General features: G+C 41.6%; 1 protein-coding gene across 1 annotated transcript in view; it reads right to left on the bottom strand.

Moving 5' to 3' along the window:
• The window catches only part of POLN (DNA polymerase nu), a 587,345-nt gene extending 574,775 nt beyond the window's left edge, over positions 1 to 12,570 (bottom strand). The window contains exon 1 of the mRNA XM_053700310.1: positions 12,435 to 12,570. Within this exon, the coding sequence (XP_053556285.1) occupies positions 12,435 to 12,570 (136 nt within the window). The remainder of the gene's footprint in view (positions 1 to 12,434) is intronic.
• Between the last annotated feature and the right edge of the window lie 344 nt (positions 12,571 to 12,914).

The following is a 12,914-nucleotide window of genomic DNA, read 5'->3' as shown; positions in this document are numbered from 1 at the left end:
AACCTGATGAACCCCCGAGTTGTCAACTGGGGCCAAGCCAGGAGTGCATTGAGAACTGCTCTCAATTCCAGAATGTTTATTGGCAGGAGACTCTCCTCCTGACTCCATTGTCCCTGAGCCTTCAGAGAATTCCAGACGGCACCCCAACCTAGAAGGCTGGCGTCTGTTGTTACAATTGTCCAGTCTGGTCTGCTGAATGGCATCCCCCTGGACAGATGTGGCCGAGAAAGCCACCATAGAAGAGAATTTCTGGTCTCTTGATCCAGATTCAGAGAAGGGGACAAGTCTGAGTAATTCCCATTCCACTGACTTAGCATGCACAGTTGCAGTGGTCTGAGGTGTAAGCGTGCAAAGGGTACTATGTCCATTGCCGCTACCATTAAGCCGATTACCTCCATGCATTGAGCCACTGACGGGTGTTGAATGGAATGAAGGGTGCGGCAAGCACTTTGAAGTCTTGTTAGCCTGTCCTCTGTCAGGTAAATCTTCATTTCTACAGAATCTATAAGAGTCCCCAGGAAGGGAACTCTTGTGAGTGGAACGAGTGAACTTTTCTTTTCGTTCACCTTCCATCCATGTGACCTTAGAAATGCCAGTACTAACTCTGTATGAAACTTGGCAGTTTGAAAGCTTGAAGCTTGTATCAGAATGTCGTCTAGGTATGGAGCTACCGAGATTCCCCGCGGTCTTAGAACCGCCAGAAGAGCACCCAGAACCTTTGTGAAGATTCTTGGAGCTGTAGCCAATCCGAATGGAAGAGCCACAAACTGGTAATGCCTGTCTAGGAAGGCAAACCTTAGGTACCGGTAATGATCTTTGTGAATCGGTATGTGAAGGTAAGCATCTTTTAAATCTACAGTGGTCATGTACTGACCCTCTTGGATCATAGGTAAAATTGTCCGAATAGTCTCCATCTTGAACGATGGAACTCTTAGGAATTTGTTTAGTATCTTTAAGTCCAGGATTGGTCTGAAAGTTCCCTCTTTTTTGGGAACCACAAACAGATTTGAGTAAAACCCTTGTCCCTGTTCCGACCGTGGAACTGGATGGATTACTCCCATTAACAAGAGCTCTTGTACGCAGCGTAGAAACGCCTCTTTCTTTGTCTGGATTGTTGACAACCTTGACAGATGAAATCTCTCTCTTGGAGGAGAGTATTTGAAGTCCAGAAGGTATCCCTGAGATATTATCTCTAGCGCCCAGGGATCCTGGACATCTCTTGCCCAAGCCTGGGCGAAGAGAGAAAGTCTGCCCCCCACTAGATCCGATCCCGGATCGGGGGCCCTCAATTCATGCTGTTTTAAGGGCAGCAGCAGGTTTCCTGGCCTGCTTGCCCTTGTTCCAGGACTGGTTAGGTTTCCAGCCTTGTCTGTAGCGAGCAACAGCTCCTTCCTGTTTTGGTGCAGAGGAAGTTGATGCTGCTCCTGCTTTGAAATTACGAAAGGAACGAAAATTAGACTGTCTAGCCTTAACTTTGGCTTTGTCCTGAGGCAGGGCATGGCCTTTACCTCCTGTAATGTCAGCGATAATCTCTTTCAACCCGGGCCCGAATAAGGTCTGCCCTTTGAAAGGTATATTAAGCAATTTAGACTTAGAAGTAACATCAGCTGACCAGGATTTTAGCCACAGAGCCCTGCGTGCCTGAATGGCGAATCCTGAATTCTTCGCCGTAAGTTTAGTTAAATGTACTACGGCCTCCGAAATGAATGAATTAGCTAGTTTAAGGACTCTAAGCCTGTCCGTAATGTCGTCCAGAGTAGCTGAACTAATGTTCTCTTCCAAAGACTCAATCCAGAATGCCGCTGCAGCCGTGACCGGCGCAATGCATGCAAGGGGTTGCAATATAAAACCTTGTTGAACAAACATTTTCTTAAGGTAACCCTCTAATTTTTTATCCATTGGATCTGAAAAAGCACAGCTATCCTCCACCGGGATAGTGGTACGCTTAGCTAAAGTAGAAACTGCTCCCTCCACCTTAGGGACCGTTTGCCATAAGTCCCGTGTGGTGGCGTCTATTGGAAACATTTTTCTAAATATCGGAGGGGGTGAGAACGGCACACCAGGTCTATCCCACTCCTTAGTAACAATTTCAGTAAGTCTCTTAGGTATAGGAAAAACATCAGTACTCGCCGGTACCGCAAAATATTTATCCAACCTACACATTTTCTCTGGTATTGCAACTGTGTTACAATCATTCAGAGCCGCTAACACCTCCCCTAGTAATACACGGAGGTTTTCCAGCTTAAATTTAAAATTTGAAATATCTGAATCCAGTCTGTTTGGATCAGAACCGTCACCCACAGAATGAAGTTCTCCGTCCTCATGTTCTGCCACCTGTGACGCAGTGTCTGACATGGCCCTAATATTATCAGCGCACTCTGTTCTCACCCCAGAGTGATCACGCTTACCTCTTAGTTCTGGTAATTTAGCCAAAACTTCAGTCATAACAGTAGCCATATCCTGTAATGTGATTTGTAATGGCCGCCCAGATGTACTCGGCGCTACAATCTCACGCACCTCCCGAGCGGGAGATGCAGGTACTGACACGTGAGGCGAGTTAGTCGGCATAACTCTCCCCTCGTTGTTTGGTGAAATTTGTTCAATTTGTACAGATTGACTTTTATTTAAAGTAGCATCAATACAGTTAGTACATAAATTTCTATTGGGCTCCACTTTGGCATTGCAACAAATGACACAGGTATCTTCCTCTGAATCAGACATGTTTAACACACTAGCAAATAAACTTGCAACTTGGAATACAATTCTATTAGAATATTATTAAAAACGTACTGTGCCTTTAAGAAGCACAGAAGATCTATGACAGTTGAAAATTAATAAATTGAAACAGTTATAGCCTCAATCCTTGTAAATAACACAACTTTAGCAAAGGTTTAATCCCATTAGCAAAAGACAACTAATTCTGAAAGCAGGAAAAAATTACAGAATAAACGTTTTTTATCTCAGTCAACTATAATCTCACAGCTCTGCTGAGAGAAATTACCTCCCTCAAAATAAGTTTTGAAGACCCCTGAGTTCTGTAGAGATGAACCGGATCATGCAGGAAATACAATGAGCTGCTGACTGAAATTTCTGATGCGTAGCAAAAGCGCCAAAAAACGGCCCCTCCCCCTCACACACAGCAGTGAGAGAGAACAGAAACTGTCAGAAAAAAGATTAAGCAACTGCCAAGTGGAAAAATAGTGCCCAAACATTTATTCACTCAGTACCTCAGCAAATGAAAACGATTTTACATTCCAGCAAAAACGTTAAACATAATTTCTTATTTATTAAAAAGCTTTATGTACTTCTTACAGTGTAATTCTAGTGAAGTACCATTCCCCAGAATACTGAAGTGTAAAGTATACATACATGACATTATATCGGTATGGCAGGATTTTCTCATCAATTCCATTGTCAGAAAATAAAAGCTGCTACATACCTCTATGCAGATTCATCTGCCCGCTGTCCCCTGATCTGAAGTTTACCTCTCCTCAGATGGCCGAGAAAACAGCAATATGATCTTAACTACTCCGGCTAAAATCATAGTAAAACTCTGGTAGATTCTTCTTCAAACTCTGCCAGAGAGGTAATAACACACTCCGGTGCTATTTTAAAATAACAAACTTTTGATTGAAGATATAAAACTAAGTATAATCACCATAGTCCTCTCACACATCCTATCTAGTCGTTGGGTGCAAGAGAATGACTGGGAGTGACGTAGAGGGGAGGAGCTATATGCAGCTCTGCTGGGTGAATCCTCTTGCACTTCCTGTTGGGGAGGAGTAATATCCCAGAAGTAATGAAGACCCGTGGACTGATCACACTTAACAGAAGAAAAGGTGGTTTGTGTCCCTTTAATATTGCATTAAATTTTAGCGGAGTGGTCAGTAAATTCAGCAGCGTGGTGCGCACATTAAAGAGGTGCTGTGTAGAACACTGTATTAGTAATTCTAAAATGTGCTTATCAGCCTATCACATTAAATGAATTCCATAGTAATCAATCACAACAGAAGGTTGCACACCTGATCTAGATAAAACATCACTGAGATTGTCTTAGATCTAATCTTTGTTAAAGGGACAGTCAACACCCAACACAACAGGATTTTATATGTTTGTAACACAAACGAAGATCCGCCTACACGGCCTCCCTTCTCTATCACCTCTATCCTTGTCCTAGTAATCCTTCCAAATACATCTGTTAATCTACTCGAAATATGGCAGCCAAACTCCCCCCACTGTTACGTATTAACTTCCTCTTTCAAGCCATCCTCCAATCAGAATGGAATCCTCTGTCAGAATCTTCATACTCGTTCACGGCGTTAAGCGCATGCGCAATTCAATTTTTGAAAGCTAACAAATGAATTTGCTGCGACAAGTCCGATTGCTGTTTCTGATCTGACTGAATTACAAATGCGCATGCTCAATGACATATCGAGCGGGTCATCAGTCCCTACATGAAGAAGCCTGAATTGGAATAGAGATGGGGAAGAAGGAGGAGGGGGAGGAGTTTGGTGGCCATATTTCAATTCGATTACTAGGACAAGGATAGAGGTGATAGAGAAGGGAGACGGTGCAGGCGGATCTTCGTTTGCATTACAAACATATGAAATCCTGTTGTGTCGGGTGTTGAATGTCCCTTTAAGAATGTTAGGAAACTCAGCTATACATGCACAAATCATGCAAAAGCTTTAATATTTCCTTAAAAAACATATAAATGCCTGTATCTCCGTTAACCACATAAGAGTTTGTGTTTTGTTATTTAATCAGATGTTATAAAACATATGAGATTACTCCCTTTTACTCCTAAGTGATATTTAACAGCTGTTGCAGGGTGCTCAGACCAAGAATCGGTGCCATAAAACAAATGCAAATACTTTTTTCTTCCACTTTTGCCCCATTGCTAACAATAGAGTTCAGCTACAAGCAGATTTATAGCATCATTTGGGGTGAATATGCCTGAGCTTAAAAAATGTGCTTATTTTCTGTAATAGAAGTTTCACACATTGGGCAAGATTAAGTAGAGCGGAATTTTGCGCTTTCGCTAGAGTGTTAATTGGGCTAGAATTAAGATTTCTTAATGCGCGTTCACCTATTCCCCCATAGAATCAATGGAAGAAAAAAGTAGAAAAACACCCCACTCTTGCGCGAACACGATCACATATTCTCAGTTGCACTACACCAACATAAAAAACAGAATTTATGCTTACCTGATAAATTACTTTCTCCAACGGTGTGTCCGGTCCACGGCGTCATCCATTACTTGTGGGATATTCTCCTCCCCTACAGGGAAAGGCAAGGAGAGCACACAGCAAGAGCTGTCCATATAGCTCCCCCTCTGGCTCCGCCCCAGAGTCATTCGACAGACGGTTAGGAGAAAAAGGAGAAACTATAGGGTGCCGTGGTGACTGCAGTGTATAAAGAAAAAGAAAAAATTTTCAAACCTTATTAAAAAACCAGGGCGGGCCGTGGACCGGACACACCGTTGGAGAAAGTAATTTATCAGGTAAGCATAAATTCTGTTTTCTCCAACATTGGTGTGTCCGGTCCACGGTGTCATCCATTACTTATGGGAACCAATACCAAAGCTTTAGGACACGGATGAAGGGAGGGATCAAATCAGATTACCTAAACAGAAGGCACCACGGCTTGCAAAACCTTTCTCCCAAAAACAGCCTCCGAAGAAGCAAAAATATCAAATTTGTAAAATTTGGCAAAAGTGTGCAGAGAAGACCAAGTTGCTGCCTTACATATCTGATTAACATAAGCCTCGTTCTTGAAGGCCCATGTGGAAGCCACAGCCCTAGTGGAGTGAGCTGTGATTCGTTCAGGAGGCTGCCGTCCGGCAGTCTCATAAGCCAATCGGATAATGCTTTTCAGCCAGAAAAAAAGAGAGGTAGCAATAGCTTTTTGTCCTCTCCTCTTACCAGAGTAAACGACAAACAAGGATGAGGTTTGTCTAAAATTCTTTGTTGCTTCTAAATAGAACTTTAAAGCACGGACTACATCTAAATTGTGTAACAAACGTTCCTTCTTTGAAACTGGAAACAACTTTTGGAAGAAAACCAGGCTTGGTACGCAAAATAACCTTATCTGAATGGAACACCAGATAGGGTGGATCACACTGCAAAGCAGATAATTCAGAAACTCTTCTAGCAGAAGAAATAGCAACCAAAAACAGAACTTTCCAAGATAGCAACTTGATATCTATGGAATGTAAGGGTTCAAACGGAACCCCCTGAAGAACTGAAAGAACTAAACTTAGACTCCAAGGAGGAGTCAAGGGTCTGTAAACAGGTTTGATTCTGACCAAAGCATGTACAAAAGCTTGTACCTCTGGCACAGCTGCAAGTCGTTTGTATAACAAGACAGATAAAGCAGAAATCTGTCCTTTTAGAGAACTCGCTGACAATCCCTTATCCAAACCTTCTTGGAGAAAGGAGAGGATCTTAGGAATTTTAATCTTACTCCAGGAGAATCCCTTGGATTCACACCAACAGATATATCTTTTCCATATTTTATGGTAAATCTTTCTAGACACAGGTTTTCTGGCTTGGACCAGAGTATCTATCACTGAATCTGAAAACCCACGCTTGGATAAAATCAAACGTTCAATTTCCAAGCAGTCAGCTGCAGAGAAATTAGATTTGGATGTTCGAATGGACCTTGTACTAGAAGATCCTGTCTCAAAGGTAGCTTCCATGGTGGAGCCGATGACATATTCACCAGGTCTGCATACCAAGTCCTGCGCGGCCACGCAGGAGCTATCAGAATCACAGAGGCCTTCTCCTGTTTGATCCTGGCTACAAGCCTGGGAAGGAGAGGGAACGGTGGAAACGCATAAGCTAGGTTGAACGACCAAGGCGCCACTAATGCATCCACTAGAGTGGCCTTGGGATCCCTGGATCTGGACCCGTAGCAAGGAACCTTGAAGTTCTGACGAGACGCCATCAGATCCATGTCTGGAATGCCCCATAATTGAGTCAACTGGGCAAACACCTCCGGGTGGAGTTCCCACTCCCCCGGATAGAAAATTTGACGACTCAGATAATCCGCCTCCCAGTTGTCTACTCCTGGGATGTGGATTGCAGATAGGTGGCAGGAGTGATCCTCCGCCCATTTGATGATCTTGGATACCTCTCTCATCGCCAAGGAACTCCTTGTTCGTCCCTGATGGTTGATGTAAGCTACAGTCGTCATGTTATCTGACTGGAATCTTATGTATCCGGCCTTCGCTAGATGAGGCCAAGCCCAGAGAGCATTGAATATCGCTCTCAATTCCAGGATGTAGATCGGGAGAAGAGACTCTTCCCGAGACCATAAACCCTGAGTTTTCAGGGAATCCCAGACCGCGCCCCAGCCTGATAGACTAGCGTCGGTCGTGACAATGACCCACTTTGGTCTGCAGAAACTCATTCCCTGAGACAGGTGATCCTGTCTACTGGAGCATGCACAGTTGTAATGGTCTTAGATGAATTTGAGCAAAAGGAACTATGTCCATTGCTGCAACCATCAACCCTACTACTTCCATGCACTGAGCTATGGAAGGCTGCAGAATAGAGAGAAGAACTTGACAAGCGTTTAGAAGCTTTGACTTTCTGACTTCTGTCAGGAAGATCTTCATTTCAAAAGAATCTATTATTGTTCCCAAAAAGGGAACTCTTGTCGACGGAGACAGGGAACTCTTTTCTACGTTCACCTTCCACCCGTGAGATCTGAGAAAGGCTAGAACAATATCTGTATGAGCCTTTGCCTTGGAAAGAGACGACGCTTGAATTAGAATGTCGTCCAGATAAGGTGCCACTGCAATGCCCCTTGGTCTTAGAACCGCTAGAAGGGACCCGAGCACCTTTGTGAAAATTCTGGGAGCAGTGGCTAGTCCGAATGGGAGAGCCACAAACTGATAATGTTTGTCCAGAAAGGCGAACCTTAGGAACTGATGATGATCTTTGTGGATAGGAATATGTAGATACGCATCCTTTAAATCCACGGTAGTCATATATTGACCCTCCTGGATTGTAGGTAAAATTGTTCGAATGGTTTCCATTTTGAACGATGGAACTCTGAGAAATTTGTTTAGAATTTTTAAATCCAGAATTGGTCTGAATGTTCCCTCTTTTTTGGGAACTACAAACAGATTTGAGTAAAACCCCTGATCTTGTTCCACAGTTGGAACTGGGTGTATCACTCCCATCTTTAACAGGTCTTCTACACAATGTAAGAATGCCTGTCTACTTATTTGGTTTGAAGATAAGTGAGGAATGTGGAACCTTCCCCTTGGGGGTAGTTCCTTGAATTCTAGAAGATAACCCTGAGAGACTATTTCTAGTGTCCAGGGATCCTGAACATCTCTTGCCCAAGCCTGAGCAAAGAGAGAGAGTCTGCCCCCTACTAGATCCGGTCCCGGATCGGGGGCTACCCCTTCATGCTGTCTTGGTAGCAGCAGCAGGCTTCTTGGCCTGTTTACCCTTATTCCAGCCTTGCATTGGTTTCCAAGCTGGTTTAGTCTGGGAAGCGTTACCCTCTTGTCTAGAGGCTGCTGAGTTAGAAGCCGGTCCGTTCCTGAAATTGCGAAAGGAACGAAAATTGGACTTATTCTTAGCCTTGAAAGGCCTATCCTGTGGGAGGGCATGGCCCTTTCCCCCAGTGATGTCTGAAATAATTTCTTTCAATTCTGGCCCAAAAAGGGTCTTACCTTTGAAAGGGATATTAAGCAATTTTGTCTTGGAAGATACATCCGCCGACCAAGACTTTAGCCAGAGCGCTCTGCGCGCCACAATTGCAAACCCTGAATTTTTCGCCGCTAATCTCGCTAACTGCAAAGCGGCGTCTAAAATAAAGGAATTAGCTAACTTAAGTGCGTGAATTCTGTCCATGACTTCCTCAGAACCACACCGCTGTAGTGACAGGAATAATGCACGAAATAGGTTGAAGGAGGTAACCTTGCTGTACAAAAAATATTTTAAGCAAACCCTCCAATTTTTTATCCATAGGATCTTTGTCCTCAATGGGAATGGTCGTGCGTTTGGCTAGTGTAGAAACCGCCCCCTCGACCTTAGGGACTGTTTGCCATATGTCCTTCCTGGGGTCGACCATAGGGAACAATTTCTTAAATATAGGAGGAGGGACAAAAGGTATGCCTGGCTTCTCCCACTCCTTATTCACTATGTCCACCACCCGTTTAGGTATCGGAAAGGCATCAGGGTGCACCGGGACCTCTAGGAACTTGTCCATCTTGCACAAGTTTTCTGGGATGACCAGATTGTCATAATCATCCAGAGTAGATAGCACCTCCTTAAGTAATGCGCGGAGATGCTCTGATTTAAATTTAAGTGTCACAACATCAGGTTCTGCCTGCTGAGAAATTCTTCCTGTATCAGAAATTTCTCCATCTGACAAACCCTCCCTCACTGCCACTTCAGACTGGTGTGAGGGTATGACAGAAAAATTATCATCAGCGCCCTCCTGCTCTACTGTGTTTAAAACAGAGCAATCGCGCTTTCTCTGAAATGCTGGCATTTTGGATAAAATATTAGCTATGGAGTTATCCATTACTGCCGTCAATTGTTGCATAGTAACAAGCATTTGCGCGCTAGAAGTACTAGGGGTCGCCTGCGCGGGCATAACTGGTATAGACACAGAAGGAGAAAATGTAGAGCTATCTCTACTTCCTTCATCTGAGGAATCATCCTGGGCAACCTTACTATTTGTGACAATACTGTCCTTACTGTGTTTGGACGCTATGGCACAATTATCACATATATTTGAAGGGAGAACCACATTGGCTTCCATACATACAGAACATGATCTATCTGAAGGTACAGACATGTTAAACAGGCTTAAACTGGTTAATAAAGTACAAAAACCGTTTTAAAACAAAACCGTTACTGTCTCTTTAAATGTTAAACAGGGCACACTTTATTACTGAATATGTGAAAAACTATGAAGGAATTATCCAATCTTTACCAAATTTTCACCACAGTGTCTTAATGCATTCAAAGTATTGCACCCCAATTTTCAAGCTGTTAACCCTTAAAATGTGGAAACCGGAGCCGTTTGCAATTTTAACCCCACTACAGTCCCAGCCACAGCCTTTGTTGTGACTTCAACTATCCCAGGGGGGTATTTCAAGCCTTCTAGGAACGTTTTCAGTGGACACCAGACCCTCTCACATGCATCTGCATGCACTGTACTTAAAAGAAACTGCGCAATAATGGCGCGAAAATGAGGCTCTGCCTAATACAGTGAAAGGCCCTTCCTGACTGGGAAGGTGTCTTAACTAGTGCCTGGCGATAAAAAACGTTCCCCAAATAATAAAAGTGTGAAATCCACTTCAAACTTTAAACAAAAACTTAAATAAACAATCGATTTAGCCCTGAAGAGTGTCCACCAGTTAATAGCCCATAATAAGCCCTTTATTCTTTCTAAGTCTAAGAAAATGGCTTACCGATCCCCATGAGGGAAAAATGACAGCCTTCCAGCATTACACAGTCTTGTTAGAAAATGGCTAGTCATACCTTGAGCAGAAAAGTCTGCAAACTGTTCCCCCCAACTGAAGTTCTCTCATCTCAACAGTCCTGTGTGGGAACAGCAATCGATTTTAGTTACTGCTGCTAAAATCATACTCCTCTTTTAAACAGAACTCTTCATCTCTTTCTGTTTCAGAGTAAATAGTACATACCAGCACTATTTTAAAATAACAAACTCTTGATAGAAGAAATAAAAAACTACAACTAACACCACAAACTCCTCACCGTGGAGATGCTACTTGTTCAGAGCGGCAAGGAGAATGACTGGGGGGCGGAGCCAGAGGGGGAGCTATATGGACAGCTCTTGCTGTGTGCTCTCCTTGCCTTTCCCTGTAGGGGAGGAGAATATCCCACAAGTAATGGATGACGCCGTGGACCGGACACACCAATGTTGGAGAAATATGATTATTTCATATCCCACTGTTCTTTACATAACTGAATATGTATTTTTATTCATAAATAATTATTTCTTTATATATCTGATGTTATTTTTCACAAATAAATATTCATAACTATATATACAGTAAATATATATATATATATATAAATTATTATATATAGGTATAGATATATACAGATATATATAGGAATACCTATTTATAAATACATAGAACATATTCCGCTATGTGCAGAACATTGAAATCTGAAATATTTACAGTAAATACATAGCTAAAACCTTTAATAAATATGAATATTGCATAAATATGTGTTTTCCTGTACTTAACGGCAACGGGCTCCAATACATTTATATATACGTATGTCTACATATATATTTATGTGTTTATATGTGTAACTATATCTGTAAATACATATATACACATATAAATACATAAATACATATAGACATATATATATACTGTTATATATACTGTATATATATATATATACATACACACATATATCTTTAGACATATATATGTATGTATTTCAATGTTAAAACCCTTTTTCCTGTGTTTTTTTCTAACATCCGAGATCTGATATCTTTGTGCCCTTATAACTTTTATGTGATGTGCAACTTATTTTTTTATAATTTTTATTAGACAGTGTAAATATGAGTGTAACTGTACTTTGTAATGTATTTTTGAAGTGTTTTATGCAACCTTTTAATTTCACAAAACAGTTAACCAGAGCTCTTAAGTCGCTTTAATGATTCTAGAGTAAATCGTAATTGTGTTCAAGCGATCGTGTTTACGTTCAGCTGGTAATACGAGCGGTAAGTCTGATGAGCGCAAACCCTCACGATAAACCCCTTTTCACTCGGGTGAAAACTATTGAGCTTCACTAATAATTGAGCCCATTATGTATGTCTGAGATGTAAAGTATACAAGCATGTATTGTCTCCTGCAACCATCTACACATACACACATACAAATTGGAGGCAGAAGCTACAGGTTTGCAACTAATTGCTAGTAATACCGAGAAGGTGCACAACAGTAGGCAGCATTCATCATTTTTACCATTTATAACTTTTTTTTAACTTAATTTGTACAGTGTCCATTACTTTTTGTCACAGCCCCTGAAGGGAGCTGGGGTCTCTACAGGAAGGCATATCGAGCTTGTCATACATCTTCTAGAGTAACATGAGTTGATATAGTATTCAGTGAAACAGAATGTCAGTTTTACCCATGCTCAGAAGAGGACAGAATGCAACTTAAGTTACCAACATGTCAGCCCCTTTTGCTCCTCGAGGGCAGTGGCTACACTGAGAATTTCTAAGTCCTTTTTTTGCTAAATCTGTTTATTTTTATGTTTGCTCTCATTTAGCATATTTGTTTTTATTAAAGGAGTTTAATATCCCTTTAATTCAGAAAAGCAAGGGTTTCTGTTTTGTTCAAAGCATGTGCAAAGCAGAGATTATTTTACAGTATTCATATCTTTTAATTCATTTTAACATGTTAATATACTTACCTTCTTTCACAGCGATTTTATCTAGACCATTCTCTGGACGAGGATTAGACTTCAGGGCCATCATAATTCTCATAGCATCCTCTGACAGTGGTTCTTTATAACTGTATAAACAACCGTCTTGACTGTATACCTCCATTATATTAGCCTTCATGGAAAATACATAAAATTGTTTTTGGTTATTTATAAATTCAAAGTACAGAACCTATTTAGGGCCAGATTACAAGTGGGTGCGTTGGGTTGCGTTTGTATTAAAGGGACAGGAAATAACAATTGTTTTGGTAATTTTACAGTAAATTTTTGATTCTGTGAATAAATGGCTAGTTAAAACTGTCATCCACTAAAAGCTCTTTCAGTGTTTTCCGCAGAAATTTTCATAGCTGGATGGCATTATGGAGTAGCCGGGTGGCATTATGGAGTAGCCGGGTGGAGGCAGTGTAATATTTTCTAATATATAATTTTCTGCTAGCCAAAGCATAAATT

The sequence above is a fragment of the Bombina bombina genome, chromosome 2 (assembly GCF_027579735.1).
Source record: "Bombina bombina isolate aBomBom1 chromosome 2, aBomBom1.pri, whole genome shotgun sequence".
Classification (NCBI taxonomy): domain Eukaryota; kingdom Metazoa; phylum Chordata; class Amphibia; order Anura; family Bombinatoridae; genus Bombina; species Bombina bombina.
Note: the sequence above shows the minus strand (reverse complement) of the source record. Positions and strands in the feature narration are given on the sequence as shown.